Source organism: Mastigoproctus giganteus, chromosome 14, assembly GCF_048544385.1.
Source record: "Mastigoproctus giganteus isolate SK-2022 chromosome 14, ASM4854438v1, whole genome shotgun sequence".
NCBI classification, from domain to species: domain Eukaryota; kingdom Metazoa; phylum Arthropoda; class Arachnida; order Uropygi; family Thelyphonidae; genus Mastigoproctus; species Mastigoproctus giganteus.
The window spans coordinates 58,860,763-58,875,594 of NC_143588.1; the positions used below are offsets into that span (position 1 = coordinate 58,860,763).

The 14,832-nt window shown below is 37.3% G+C and overlaps 1 protein-coding gene across 1 annotated transcript in view; it reads right to left on the reverse strand.

Annotated features, from left to right (window-relative positions):
- LOC150075153 (uncharacterized) overlaps positions 1-14,832 on the reverse strand; it is a 130,177-nt gene that overhangs the window by 83,474 nt on the left and 31,871 nt on the right. The window contains exon 4 of the mRNA XM_090388381.1: positions 4,549-4,751. Within this exon, the coding sequence (XP_090244507.1) occupies positions 4,549-4,751 (203 nt within the window). The remainder of the gene's footprint in view (positions 1-4,548; positions 4,752-14,832) is intronic.

The following is a 14,832-nucleotide window of genomic DNA, read 5'->3' on the forward strand; positions in this document are numbered from 1 at the left end:
TGTTCGGTCATTTCGATCAATAAATCTCCGGATCTTAATCGCCGAACCATTTTTGGAGGGCCAGCCACATTTTCAAGACATTTCTGAATCAAAAATGGGGACAGCTTACTCAATGGTTGGTCTGTGGAGGAGTGTAGTATTAGAAAGAGTGGTGTGGTCTTATCCATTCCTTCTTTTTTTTTGTCTCAGCATGGGATACATTTGTGTCGTCATGATCTGGATTATGTTTGTCTAGCTATGAATCATAAGATCCACACGAGGACTGTTTATTTTTGTCCATCGTTGCTCCTTTTAGCCCTGAGAGAGTGGATTTCTTCTCCCAGACTTCCAGCCCCGCCACGTGGAGGCAGGAGCGGTGCCACCTAGTGGCCAAGCAGTTGGAGAGGTTAGTTTGTTAGTGCGAAAATTAATAAATATACTAGGAAAAGAAAAGTAATTTTCCTTTCTGGGTCCTTACTTAGGATCTGTTAAGTACAGAACCACTTATAAAGAAATAAGGATGAGAAAAGCACTGGAAAGAAAATATAACGAAATCACTTAGAAAGAGCACTATATATCACTTAGGAAAATCGCTTGGCACTCGGGGCCTGGTCAGGAGTGGGAGTGCAGTAGCACACGCTCTTTGAGTAGACTGGGGTTCAAGCCCTTGACTGCTGAATATGGTCGATCTGCCAACCCACTCTGGACCAGCGTGGCAGATTATGGTCCATTTCCCTCAGCATGAATTGTTGAGGAGGCTTCCATCCTGCAGTGGGTTGATAATGGCTGCACTTTATTTATTTTTTTAATACAGCCATAGGAGATGACTTTGTATGTGTTCATTGCAAAGAACAAGAGGAGATTAAGTGTTCTTTGCAAAGAACACGAGGAGATTAAGTGAAAAATCGATATTCTGGTGGGATTCAAAAAGATGTGGCAATCAAGTTCCTGGACTGATGTAACTGAAGAAGTTCAAAAATGGTTTTATTTTTATTCAAAGTAATCACTACCCAACTGAATGCACTTATTGCACTGTCCTAAAAGTTCCTGAAAACAATCAGTGAACGTGTGTAAAAAAGATGACTGCGTATTGGTCTGGAAGCCTCATTTTAGAAAGGATGCAGAGTTGCTAGAACAAGTACAGAGAAGGACAACAAGACAGGTGAGGGGAACAAAGGGGTGCTCTTATGAAGAAAGTTGCACAGACGTATCTATAGAAAAGACATGCAGCAGAAATATGTCTAAGGGACAGACTGGAGAGACTTTGTAAAAGATGGGTTATTACTTAAACTGACTGCCCTCTGTTCAATGGAGTCCAGAACCAAGCTTGAGAAAGGTTTTTAAGGCTTGATTGATTTGATTGATTTGGTAGTTGTTGGCACATTGGCTTCTGTGGCCATATTGCACCTCCCAAGGTTTTTTTTGCAGTACTTTGATCCAAGCCCGAGGCGGGAATCGAACCCGCGACCTTTGGGTTGCCGGGCAGGTACTTTACCCACTCGGCTAGCCCGGTCAGCGTTTTTAAGGCACCACCGCAGATGTGGGAACAATATTCCATGGTAGGGCAGATTTGAGATTTGTATATAACTTCAGGGTCCCTAAACAAAATGGGGCTATATCCCCATTTTTATTAAGGATATTGAACATTGGGATTTTTCCCAGGTTCAGTTCTTTCTCCCACTCTTTTTCTGTTGTATATTAATTACCTTCTTCCATTAACTGGAAATCTTATTAATAGTTTTGCTGATGATAGCACCATGAGAGGAAAGTGGAGGAGAAATTGTTGAAAATAAACATAAAAAAGGCACCCGAGGTGGATAGGATCTATCCAGTTATATTATAGGAAGTAAGCAAGCCCTTAGCCATAATTATGAGAGCTCCTTTGGACTCAGGGGAGGTACCCATGGACTGGAGATGTCCAAATGTAACCCCAATTCACAAAGGAGGATCAAATGGCAACACAAGTAATTATAGACCTGTTAGTTTAACTTCTGTTCCAGGAAAATTAATGGAGGCACTGCAGGATCATCTAGACAAGACTTCAGTTATAGCTCGGACATAGCATGGTTTTGTTAAGGGAAAGTCTTGCCTGACCAATTTGATTGGATACTATGATGTGGTCACAAAGGAACTGGATGAAGGGAATAACTTTGATATCATATATTTGGATTTCAGGAAAGCTTTCAATACTGTTACACATGGAAGACTTCTGAACAAATTGGAGCAGTGTGGCATTGGAGGCAAATTGCTGCTATGGATAAAGAGATGGTTCAGTGGTAGAAGACAGAGTGGTAATCAATGGATGCTGCTCATTGTGGACTAATGTCATTAGTGAAGTCCCTCAGGGTTCAGTATTGGGTCCATTGTTGTTTTCTGTATTTATAAATGATATTGATGATGGTATATCAGGCTTAATGTCCAAGTTTGCAGATGATATGAAGGTTGGCAGGGTTGTTAAGGACACTAATGACAGTATGCTGCTGCAACAGGATCTAGAAAAGTTGAGCAGATGGGCTGAGATGTGGCAAATGAAGTTTAACATTGACAAATGTAAAGTACTACATATGGGAAGCAGTATCCCCAGAATAACGTATCAACTCTGTGGTACTACACTGACAGTGGTAGAGAATGAAAAGGACCTGGGGGTAATTGTGCAGGCAGATATGAAGTTTTCTGAGCAGTGCAGACAGTCTGCAAGAGCAGCTCATGGTGTCTTGTCAATGATATACAGGAATTTTTCTAGCAAGGATAATGAGGTGATTAACCCCTTGTATAAGGCAATGGTCAGGATTGTATCCAGTCATGTATCCAGTACTCAAGGCCACACCTTGAGTACTGGATACATGTCTGGAGACCTCATTTTAAGAAGGATGTAGAGCTGTCAGAACGAGTACAGACAAGGGCAACAAGATTAGTGAATGGAACAAAAGGTTGCTCTTAAGAAGAAAGGCTTAAGTTTTGCAAATTATAATGTCTGGAGACTAGGCACCTGCGAGGTGATCTGATTGAGGTGCATAAAGCCTTGAATGGTTTGAACATGCTCAATGGTGATGGAATTCTTCCTCCAGAATAATCACCTGAGAGATCATAAATTCAAATTGAGGAAAGACAGTTTTAGGATAAATGTGCGGAAGTTTGCCTTTAGCCAGCGGGTAGTTGGGTGGTGGAACAGACTTCTATCCTTTGTTGTGGAAGTTGATAGCCTAAATAAATTTAAGGCTGAGCTGGACAGGTAGTTGGAACGAACGGAGGGGTGAATGGGAATATTTTTTTTTTGGCTGATGCTGCATAAGCTTGCTTTCTTGCTTCATATGCCTCTACTAATGCTAATGCTTTCCATCATTTAGTTTGAGAAACCTTGCCTTGCACAAACAGCTTCAACTTCTCGAATATCGTCTACCAGTTCCTTAAATGCTGATCTCCAGTTAATTCTCAGGTGGAGCCATGATACTTAGTTAATATTCATCCTTCTAAACTCAGTCCTGTCTTATATCTTGCAAAAAGGAATCTTCTGCTCCTATGCTTATCTTCAGTGACACTCAGATTTCTAGACAAGTTCACCCCGACTTCTAATCTCTCTTAGAATAGACACATCAGAAATATTGCTTCTTCTGCATCTAAAAAACTAGGTTTTCTTTTTCGCTCTCAGCATTACTTTTCATCTAAACAGCTACTCACTTTGTACAAATCTTAAATCTGCCCTAACATGGAATATAGTGTTCCGACATCTGGGCAGTGCTTCCATAACCTCTCTCAGGCTTGTAGACTTCATTCAAAAAGGACTGTTAGGTTAATTAATGACCCAACTCTTACAAATCTCTCCACTCTCCTTCTCAAAGATATTCTGTTTCTGCTGCATGTCTTTTCTATATATACCTCCATGGGCACTGTTCTTTTGAATTGGCTTCTATAATTCCGCCCCCCCCCCGCCTCTTTACCTAACCAGTCCACACATGTACTGCAGCCAGTCAACATCCTTTTATTGTCCGATTTCAAACTCGCAGAACCAACTTTTTTCCTTCTCACATTTATTCTTTTCACTTGGAAATGCCTTATTTCACACACATTTCTTGAAAATTACCATCTACAGAAATTCGTCTAATGTCAATAAAATATTCTCAACTTTCAACCAGCGCATAGCACTAAGTAAGTTCTTATACCCTTTGTGTTTGGGATTTTCATTTAAAAAAAAAAAAAAAGTAAAATGTCGGCACTTTATAATCTGTACTCCTGTTCCCTTCTTTGATATATTCATTAAATCAGCCAAAAAAAATTTATAAAATGAAACATACTGGTGGACCAAAAAAGCATTTTGGAAAACTAATCCAGAGTTATGGGATGCCACTGAAAAAGGCACTATTCAATGAATACTGCATAGTGCCATTAATTGATAACTAAAAAGAAGTGGAATAAACTAGTAATAAAACAATAATCAATATTATGATTATTACTTGCTTAAATAAGAAAAATGAATAAGAAATATAAACACAAAACCTATCTTTACTTCCTCAGTTTAGTACAGCTATTCCTCTCACAACAAAAAAAACAATTTACTTTGTGATATCATACCTGAAAATCTTGATCTGAAAATACTGGGTTTCCTGTGAACCATGAAAGGCTACGAGATTCACTAATAGGAATGCTTATAAGTTTTCCCTCGCTATCATTAACATTTCTTTTCCCTTTCGAAACCACTTTTAAAGGAACTGATGTAACAACAATGTCGTCAATCACCACATTATAATCCCCAGCAGATGATAATACATTGGGTCCTGAAAAAATATTATTTTTAATATATTTCTTAGCATTTTAGTATTTCATTCATCTTTTATTAAGATTTACTTTCTTGTTAATATTTCACTTACAAAAGAACAATACTCCTCCAAAAACATTTTTAACCTTCTGCTTCTAATGCAGCATCTGACACTTTTTAAGTTTTTCAGTTTTTCTAATTTGGAAATAAAGTTGAATCTTCCCATGTATACCTCTGCCTGCCATTATCTTCTAATGATTATGTAGTATTATCACTTTTCATTTCAACATTCTAAGAATTTTGAAAATGTAATTTTTTGTGTGGTGTTAGTGCAGCAGACACCAGGTGAGCAAAAGCAGCTACCTTTCTTACAGGCAATTCCCATTCCCATGTGGCTTCTGTGAGATGCCCGTGAGAGCTGTCTAATCTTGCTGTAGATTTTTTGTTTCACTGGCTAACAGCTGACAAAAACAGTCATTCCTGCTGTGTCTGCCAGATGACCATCTGAGTTTCAAATTTGAAGGATGAACAACCTTTCAAATTCTAAAAAAATTTGGTAAAAATTCTTTATTTCTTATTATTAGATTCTTGTGTTTATTTTTTCAGTATTTTGTAAGTGAATTTATGACACTGTTTTCAATTCACTATAAAAGCTAATTTTTTTTTTTATATAAAGAGAACAAAGGTGTCTCACAGATGCCACACAAGCAAATTTGTTCCATTTAGGGCTGTGAGTAACAGAGAATAAAGTAAATTTAAAATGATATAAAAATGTAAATCTTTTCTTATAAATTGATATCAATTTATAAGAAATCATTAACTGCACAGTATCAAAATATATAGACAATTATTCATTTAGTAGATGTTAATCAATATACTAAAGTGATAAACATAAATATAAAGAAATAATCAAAAATTGTTAGTTTTTTTGAGTAATTTAATTATTATTCTTACTTGACTAAAAAGAGAGATTTATTAACACACTGAAGAAGACTATGGAAACAGCAATGAAAGATTTAAATACCTATTATATCTATTATACCTATATATCAGGTATATAGATATATAGGTATCAAAAAGCTGTTTTTAATATAAGTTGTCTACCTATTCAATAATTAACATTCAAAATTTCATTCCTGTAAGTGATCATACACCGGAGGTGGAGCCCAGAATCTGAGGAAGGATGCTTTGGTTGACAAAGTGGAGTATCGAGCAGTGATCAAGTTCCTGCATTTTCAGGGCAAGAAAGCTCATGAAATTGATGAAGAAATGAGAGGGTGTTTTGTGTATGGGCCGAATTGCCCATCCTATAACACTGTAAAAAAGTGGAAACAGGAGTTCCAGTGCAGTCATACAAGTGTCTTTGATGAGCCAAGAGAAGGAAGGCCATCAACATCCACAGACAGTGAGACAGTTGCAAAGGTTGAGCAGCTTGTGCTGAGTGACAGAGGTGTAACAATTCATTTCATCACAAATGCAGTGGGAATCAATTATGGGTCTACCTACAGCATTTTACATGACCATCTGCACATGTCTAAGGTCTCTTCATGATGGGTTCCAAGATTGCTGATGCCTTTGCAGAAGCAATGTTGAATGCAGTTTTCTTGTCAACTGTTGGATTTGTGTAATGTGGATGTTGAAAACTTTTTTGATCAGTTGGTGACAAATGATGAATGCTGGGCGTACCAGTATGAACCTAGGAGACTAAAGACGTGTCAAAGCAGTGGAAGCATACCTTCCCACCTCCCAAAAGGCAAAGCCCACCCTGTCTCTGTTCTGGGACAGAAAAGGAGTTATCCTGACAGATTACCTACCTCATAGTTCCACACTTACCAGAGAATACTACAGAAATCTTTTGAAAATGTTACGCAATGCTTTGAAGGTGAAAAGACATGGAATGTTAATCAAAGGTGTCTTCTGTCAATCAATGCACTGGCTCACATGGCTGTTGCCACCACCACAAACTTGGAACTACTGCAGCACCTACCCTATTCTCCTGACCTAGCACCATCAGACTTCTTCCTGTTTCAAGAAATGAGGAAACTATTGCATGGACGCCACTTTGATTCATCTCAGGAAGTCATCAATGATGTGGAATCGTGGTTTCAGGCAAAAAGTGCAGATTCTATGGTCAAGGCATTAAACAATTGATCCACAGGTGGGAGAAATGTGTTACTATACATGGAGAGTACATAGAAAAGGATTAAAATTCCTGTGAAGTTTTACCTTTCTAGGGATATTATTTCGAGGTAAGGGTATAAACTTTTTTGATACCCCCCTCCCCCCCTTGTAAGATTGCTACACTTCCAATACCATGCAGAACAAGCCAGATTTTCAGCCTCATCTATACTGGGGCTGGGACTTTTACATGCTTTTTTTTTTCACAATGTGGAAACATTAGCAGTAGAAGTAGCAGTCTCTAATGAGAGCATCTGAATGAAAAAAATCAGGTTTTCCACTGATTAATACTGATTTTATATCCAGCAATCTGGGTTTTCATCATCAGGTTTTATATCCGGAATGTGGTAATCAATGGACACTGCTCATCGTGGACTAATGTTATTAGTGGAGTCCCTCAGGGTTCAGTATTGGGGCCTTTATTGTTTTCTGTATTTATAAATGATATTGATGATGGTATATCAGGCTTAATGTCCAAGTTTGCAGACGATACGAAGGTTGGCAGGGTTGTCAAGGACACTACTGACACTATGCTGCTGCAACAGGATTTGGAAAGGTTGAGCAGATGGGCTTCGAGGTGGCAAATGAAGTTTAACATTGACAAATGTAAAGTACTACATATGGGAAACAGCAACCCCAGAGCAACGTATCAACTCTGTGGTACTACACTGACAGTGGTAGAGAATGAAAGGGACCTGGGGGTGGTGGTGCAGGCAGATATGAAGTTCTCTGAGCAGTGCAGACGAGCTGCAAGAGTAGCTCATGGTGTATTGTCAATGATATATAGGAATTTTTCTAGCAGGGATAAGGAGGTGATTATTCCCTTGTATAAGGCAATGGTCAGGCCACACCTAGAGTACTGTATACAGGCCTGGAGGCCTCATTTCAGGAAGGATGTAGAGCTGCTGGAACGAGTACAGAGAAGGGCAACTAGATTGGTGAATGGGACAAAGGGGTTCTCTTACGAAGAAAGGCTTAAGTTTTGCAAATTACAGTGTCTGGAAACTAGGCACCAGCGGGGTGATCTGATAGAGGTGTACAAAGCCTTGAATGGTTTGAGCATGCTCAATGCTGATGGGATTCTTCCTCTAGCTCAGAAAAATCACCTGAGAGGGCATAAATTCAAATTGAGGAAAGACAGATGTAGGATAGATGTGCGGAAATTTGCCTTTAGCCAGCGGGTGGTTGGTGGGTGGAACAGACTTCCATCCCTTGTCGTGGAAGTTGATAGCCTAAATAAGTTTAAGGCTCAGCTGGACAGGTATTTCGAACGAACAGAGGGGTGAAGTGGAAGTGGTTATTTTTATTTATTTATGTTACTTTTTTTTTTTTTTTTTTTTGGCTGATGCTGCATAAGCTTGCTTTCTTGCATCAAATGCCTCTACTAATGCTAATGCTAATGCTAATGCTAATGCTCGATATAAAATCCACTTGATACATATTTGTAATAAATGACAGCAAACATGTTAATACTATAATTTTTTGATCCTACACTCTCTGATATAAGATTTCACATTTTCCAACTTGTATACATGCCATATGTCGATGTAAACTGTGAATACATTTTTCATAACAAAGCCCGAAAATAGAACTACAAATAATGGTGTCTGGGATCTGCAATGGGAAGAAATAAATGACTGGAGAAAGGGAGAGAAGGAGGGTTAGGGAGGATCCTGTTATTTGTACATTCGTGAAGTTAATAGGGTCTACATGGTGACAGTCTTTTTGGTTGGCAGTGTTATCATCTGTCATACAATTATTCTCTTGCAAATTTGTGAATTATATTCTGTATACAATATTGTGGACATTTTCACTTTGTACAAAGGTGCTCTCAAATTTTCTGCAGGAACTAATATGAATTTTAATGTTGTTGACTCTACATATTTTGGTTGCATGTAAGAAATACTGGGATAAAACATAATGACTATTATTATGTCAATAGGAAAAGTGTATTTCAAAAAATAATGTCTTACTTGTAACTTTTTCTTTGTTTTTGTTTGATATAGCAGTGGGAGACAGCTCTGTTGATTAAGCTAGCAGTGTGCTATCAATCAGTAACCAGAGTGCTCACTAACACAACCCAACCAACCCACTCACATAGCCAAATGCCTTAACAATGGGCTCAAAAATTAAAATCCAATTTCTACCAATGAGCCCTCATGCTCCTCTGTGCTATGGCAGCACTCCCCCTCATTAAGACTAGCTGTGGCTATTTTCTTTTGGACTGGATGTGCTGTCCTGAAGATGAATACTAGCCATTGTAAATTGGTTTTCTAATAGCATTTGCAAAGTGGCCATAGCTTTTATTAAAACATCAATAAATTTGCTTGCTGGTTTAGTATACTTTCCCTTTCTACTATAAACTGTATAATGGGAAGGACTTGACTAGCATGTTGAAATATGCCAGCTAAGTTCAATCATCAATGGTATCCACATGGAGTATAAGGTACATACTTTTTGTGTATTATTTCCAGAATTGGATGGGATATAATGAAGCCATTATCACATTGTGCTTAGTGCACGTCACAGAACACTCACTGGAAATCCCATGCCTGTGCCTGAGACCTGATTATTAATAAAAGAATAATATATTTATAAGTACAGTCATCACCTGTAATTAAAAAATTACATATAATTTATTCCTGGATACAAAATAAATTATAGTTAATGGGTATTGGAGCTTTTCTAAACATATAATACCTAAACTTAGAATTAAAATCATACTACTAAATCCCCAGTGTTGCAAGAGAGAGGTAAATGAAATCCCAATAGTTACAAATAAGCACTCTCAATGAGTTATTAACCCAATAGACTGCATGATCTCCGAGGAATTACTCTTACTTCATAAGAGTAATTCGAACCCACGGTGGCCGTATGAATAATAAAAAGCCTTTCTGAAGTGGAACTACCACCGCTTGAACGTTAATGTTGTTAAGGACAAGGATGAGAATGCTCATTCTTGCTCTTGACTCTGATTATATCACACAGTGCTATTGCAAAGGCACAACTCAAAGGGGGGGGGGGTGGACTGCATATATTTGAGGTTGTGAGTTACATTCTATTAGTCAAAGCACTATCCTTTAATAGAGCCCTTCTAGTACATTCCATAGTCTTTTGGCCAGGAATGAAAGTAAAAGAAAAACAATATCAAAAGATACCATAACCTAATCCTAATTTTTTCTATAGTCTGCATTTGGATAAATTCTAAAAAAGTGAAAGCTGTTAGCAATGGTGTGAAAAATATCTTTTTCTTCACCTTCTTCTTCCTTTCAAAAATTAAGCTCGCAGCTTGTCGTGCCTATTCAATTTTTCAGCCTAACTGCATCCTTCCACCTTAATTTGGGTCTTTCTAAGCCTCTTCAGTTCTGTATACATGTCTGGAGGAATTACTTTAGGAAAGACATAGATCTGCTGGAACGGGTGCAGAGAAGGGCAACCGGATTGATGAAGGGAACAAAACAGTGCTCTTACCTAGAAAGGCTTCAGTTCTGCAAATTTCGGTGTCTCAAGACCCACACCTGCAAGGAGTCTTTTTGAGGTGTTTAACGTCTTGAATGGATTGAGTGAGCTGAATGTTAATGGTATTCTTCCACTTGCTGAGACTACACATGAGAGGGACATAAATTCAAGCTGAGGAAGGATTGTTGCAGGATAGATGTGCAGAAGTTTGTCTTCAGCCAGCGGGGTTGATTGTTGGAACAGGCTTCTATCTGTTGTTGTGGAAGTGGATGGGTTGAATAAATTCAAGGGAGGACTAGACAAATCCTTGGAGGTTGTTGGATGGGTAAGTGAACTGGTTTTTTTTGGCTGATACTTGTGTTCTTACATTATTTGTCATTACTACTACTACTACTATCTTGTCTTCTGGTGTCCAGTCTCTTATTTTCTTTACCAATCTTGTATTTTTCACGGTTGATATATTCATTACATTTTAGTCTTCTATTTTTTATCCAGTTATTTATGGGTTCAATTTCACATTCATTTCTTACTACAGAGTTTTTAGCATTAGTAGAGGCATATGATGCAAGAAAGCAAGCTTATACAGTATCAGCCAAAAAAACCCCTTCCCATTTCACCCATTCATTCACTCCAAAAGTTTATCCACTTCTTCCTTGAATTTATTTAAGCTATCGACTTCCACAACGACGGAAAGAAGTTTGTTCCAGCAATCAACTACCGGCTGGCTAAAGGCAAGTTTCCGCACATCTATTCTACAACTCTTTCCTCAGTTTCAGTTTATGCCCCCTCAGGTTCTTAATCTGAGCAAGTGGAAGAATCCCATCAGCATGAAGTCTGCTCAATTCATTCAAGGCCTTACACACCTCAATCAGACCACTTCGCAGGTGCCTCATCTCCAGAAGCTGCAATTTGCAGGACTTAAGCCTTTCTTAGTTAGAGCATCTCTTTGTTCCCCCGCACCAGTCTTGTTGCCCTTCTCTGTACTCGTTCTAGCAACTCTACATCCTTCCTAAAATGAGGCTTCCAGACTTGTATGCAATACTCAAGGTGTTGCCTGCCCATTGCCTTAAACAAGGGGATAATCATCTCCTTATCCCTGCTAGCAAAATTCCTGTATATCATTGACAAGACCCCATGACCTGCTCTGGTAGCCTGTCTGCACTGATCAGAAAAGTTCATATCTGACTGTACAATTATCTCCCGGCCTCTTTAATTTTCCACTACCCTGAGTGTAACACCACACAGTTAGTACATTTCTCTGGAGTTACCGCTATCCATATGCAGTACTTTGCATTTATCAATTTTAAATTCAGTTGCCACTTCTCAGCCCATCTGCCAAAATTTTCTAGATCCTGTTGCAGTAGTACACTGTCATTACTGTTATTTACAACCTTGCCAACCTTTGTATCATCTACAAACTTCGACATTAAGCTTAACATACCTTCATCTATATCATTGATAAATATACAAAACAACAATGGGCCCAACACTGAACCCTGGTGTACTCCTCTAATAACATTAGTCCATGAAAAGCAGTGTCCATTGATTACCACTCTTTGTCTTCTCCTTCTCAACCATCCTTTTATCCACTGTAGAACTTACCCTTCATGCCATACTACTCCAATTTTTACAGTAGTCTTCCATATGCAACAGTATCAAAAGCTTTCCTGAAATCCAAGTATATGATATCAAAATTATTTTTTGCATCCAGTTCCTTTGTGATCATGTCACAGTATCCAATCAAATTGGTCTTCCCCTTAACACATCCATGCTGTGTCTGAATTATTACTGCAGTCTTGTCTAGATGATCCTGAATGCTTCTTTAACCAGTGACTCCATTAATTTCCCTAGAACAGAAGTTATACTAAGAGGTCTAATTACTTGTGTCGCCCTTTGATCCTCCTTTGTGAATTAGGTTTACATTTGCACATCTCCGGTCAGTGGGAACTTCCCCGAGTCCAAGGATGTGCTCATAATTATAGCTAAAGGCTTGCTTACTTAATTTGCCACCTCCATTAGTATAACTGGATAGATCCCATCCACCCCAAGTGCCTTTCTTATGTTTAACTTCAACAATAAGGTGCCTCCGTAGCCAGGTGGGAAGGAGCAGCAGTGCGTAGTACACGCTTCTTGATTAGACCGGGGGTTCAAGCCCATCACCACCAAATACGGAGGATGCGGAAAGGTCAGGGAATGACCATCGCATATCCCGGAGCAATATGGCCTTAGTTGCTAATGCTCCTAAAAACCAAATAACAAACAGCAAACTTCAACAGTTTCTCCTCCACTTTTCTCTCAGTTATTACAAAATCATTTAACTTCCTGTTAGAGTTTGATAAACATCTGGTCATCTCCTCCTTGAATAACTCCTCATGTGTGAATGTAGATGCAAAATACTCATTTAGTTTGGCAGCTATCTGAGAATGATCATCTACAGTCAAACCATCAATATCGAGTGGACCAATCTGATTAATCCCCTTCCTTCTAGAGTTCAGGTAAGTAAAGAAGTCTTTGAAGTTTGCAACTTTTGCCAAAGATTTCTCATAATCTGCCTTTGCTTGTCTAACCTCCTTTGTGACTTGATTAACTAGCTTATATCTACCATAGATTTCTGTGTCGCCTGATAATTTATATGCATCCCATGCATTTTTTTTCTCTGCCACGAGTCTCATTAGTTCATCTGACATCCATTTGGGCATAAACCTAGAACAGTATTTCTTAGTTGGAACAAAAAGCCTAGTAGCTTCCAAGATTACTTCCTTGACTGCTTCTAGCTTGGGAGTTCCTAACTTTGTCTCTTAATGATTTTTGTGTAATCTTACATAGTACTTTCATTTCGGTGATTTCATTTATTTGCTTAGTCCTTTGTGTTTTGTCTCTGCTCTTCTGTCTGTATGTCAAAATATGCCTTACAACTGCTTTACATATTCTTGTTTTTGCTTTTTTTATTAGATTCTTATTATTCCAAATTGTACTATTAAGCATCCATCTATTTTTTAGCAATATATGTCTAATTTATAACTTTGTCTGCTATTCTATTGCTGCTGTTAATTTCTGTCCCCAAATATTTAAATTTTATTACCTGTTTTATTATTTTTACTTTTAATTTTACTCTTACAGGATCCTTAGAAACTGTTAACAATTTTGTTTTATTTGCTGAAACTTTCATATTATATTTATATTTTTCTGCAATTAGTTTAAATCTGTGCAGCAATATTTGTAAATCATCTGCTTGTTTGAGGAGTACAGTGTCATCTGCAAAATTTATCATTATTCATTCTTTATTTCCTATTTTAACACATTTTTTAACTCTAGGTTTGTTTCTTTAATAATTTTATCCATAATAAGAGTGAAGAGGGTTTGAATCAATGGATTGTCTTCTCTACAGCTTGAGAAAGCATAGAAATACTTGCACATTAAATTCAATTGCCTTTTCATATAACACTAGTTTACAAATTAAGAAAAGTTCACTGTAATTATTTGAAAGTTACTTGAAGTTATATGCTCTATTATGTTAGAATTTTTTTACAAAAAAAAATATATATATATCAGTGGTACTTCTGATTTATTTTATACTTTTAAAGATTTTTCAAATAGGGTTTTTATATAAAAATATGTGAAAACAGAAAGATTAGAAGCTACATCCTCCTATAAAGCAATGATGGCTGCAAACTGGATTTCTTATGCACTATACTGGGTTAAATTTGCACCTATTTGACTTCCTAAGGCAGCTAGTTTCAGTGGCTGTTCCTCTATTTAACAGTAACCGGGCATCATACTGACATTCCATCTCCCCTTGGTACTTTTTTTTTTTCTATTTCTTTTATATCCTGATAGAATCTTTCTCTTTGTTCTTCACTCAAACTACCTAAATTTCTGGGAAATAGTTGAGATGAGAGTGTAAGAAGTGTACCTCAACACTCATATTGCAATCTTAGCAGGTCATTCACAATTGTCTCATAATCCGGATGTTTACTATTTCCCAAAAAATTGCATACTATGTTTTAAAGCCAGTCTAAACATCTCTTTCAGTTTAGTTCATGGATTCTTCAAAAAATCTAGCAGTAACTTGCAGATTTGAGGTCCAACAAAAATTTCTGCTTTGATTTTTTTTTCATATGTGATAGGAATTTTTTTTTTAAATTTAATACAGAACAGGTTAAAACCCCATACAATGCATGTGTTATAATACACAACCATACATACAATTGTACAAGCATCAAGTAATATGATTTTAATAAACAAAATAAAGTAAACATTAATATTTAATATTATTTATATTAAAAAGTAATTTCACTGATTTCAAAATATTATATGGCATAAATAGATCAATGTTGTTAATATTCAGTAAGATTTTAACCATCTACAAGTAGGACTATTGTGTCCATAGTCAGTTTGAAAGCTGAAATAAATAATTTATGTGATCTAAAAATTTTGTGTGGGACTTTATAATAAATGTATGG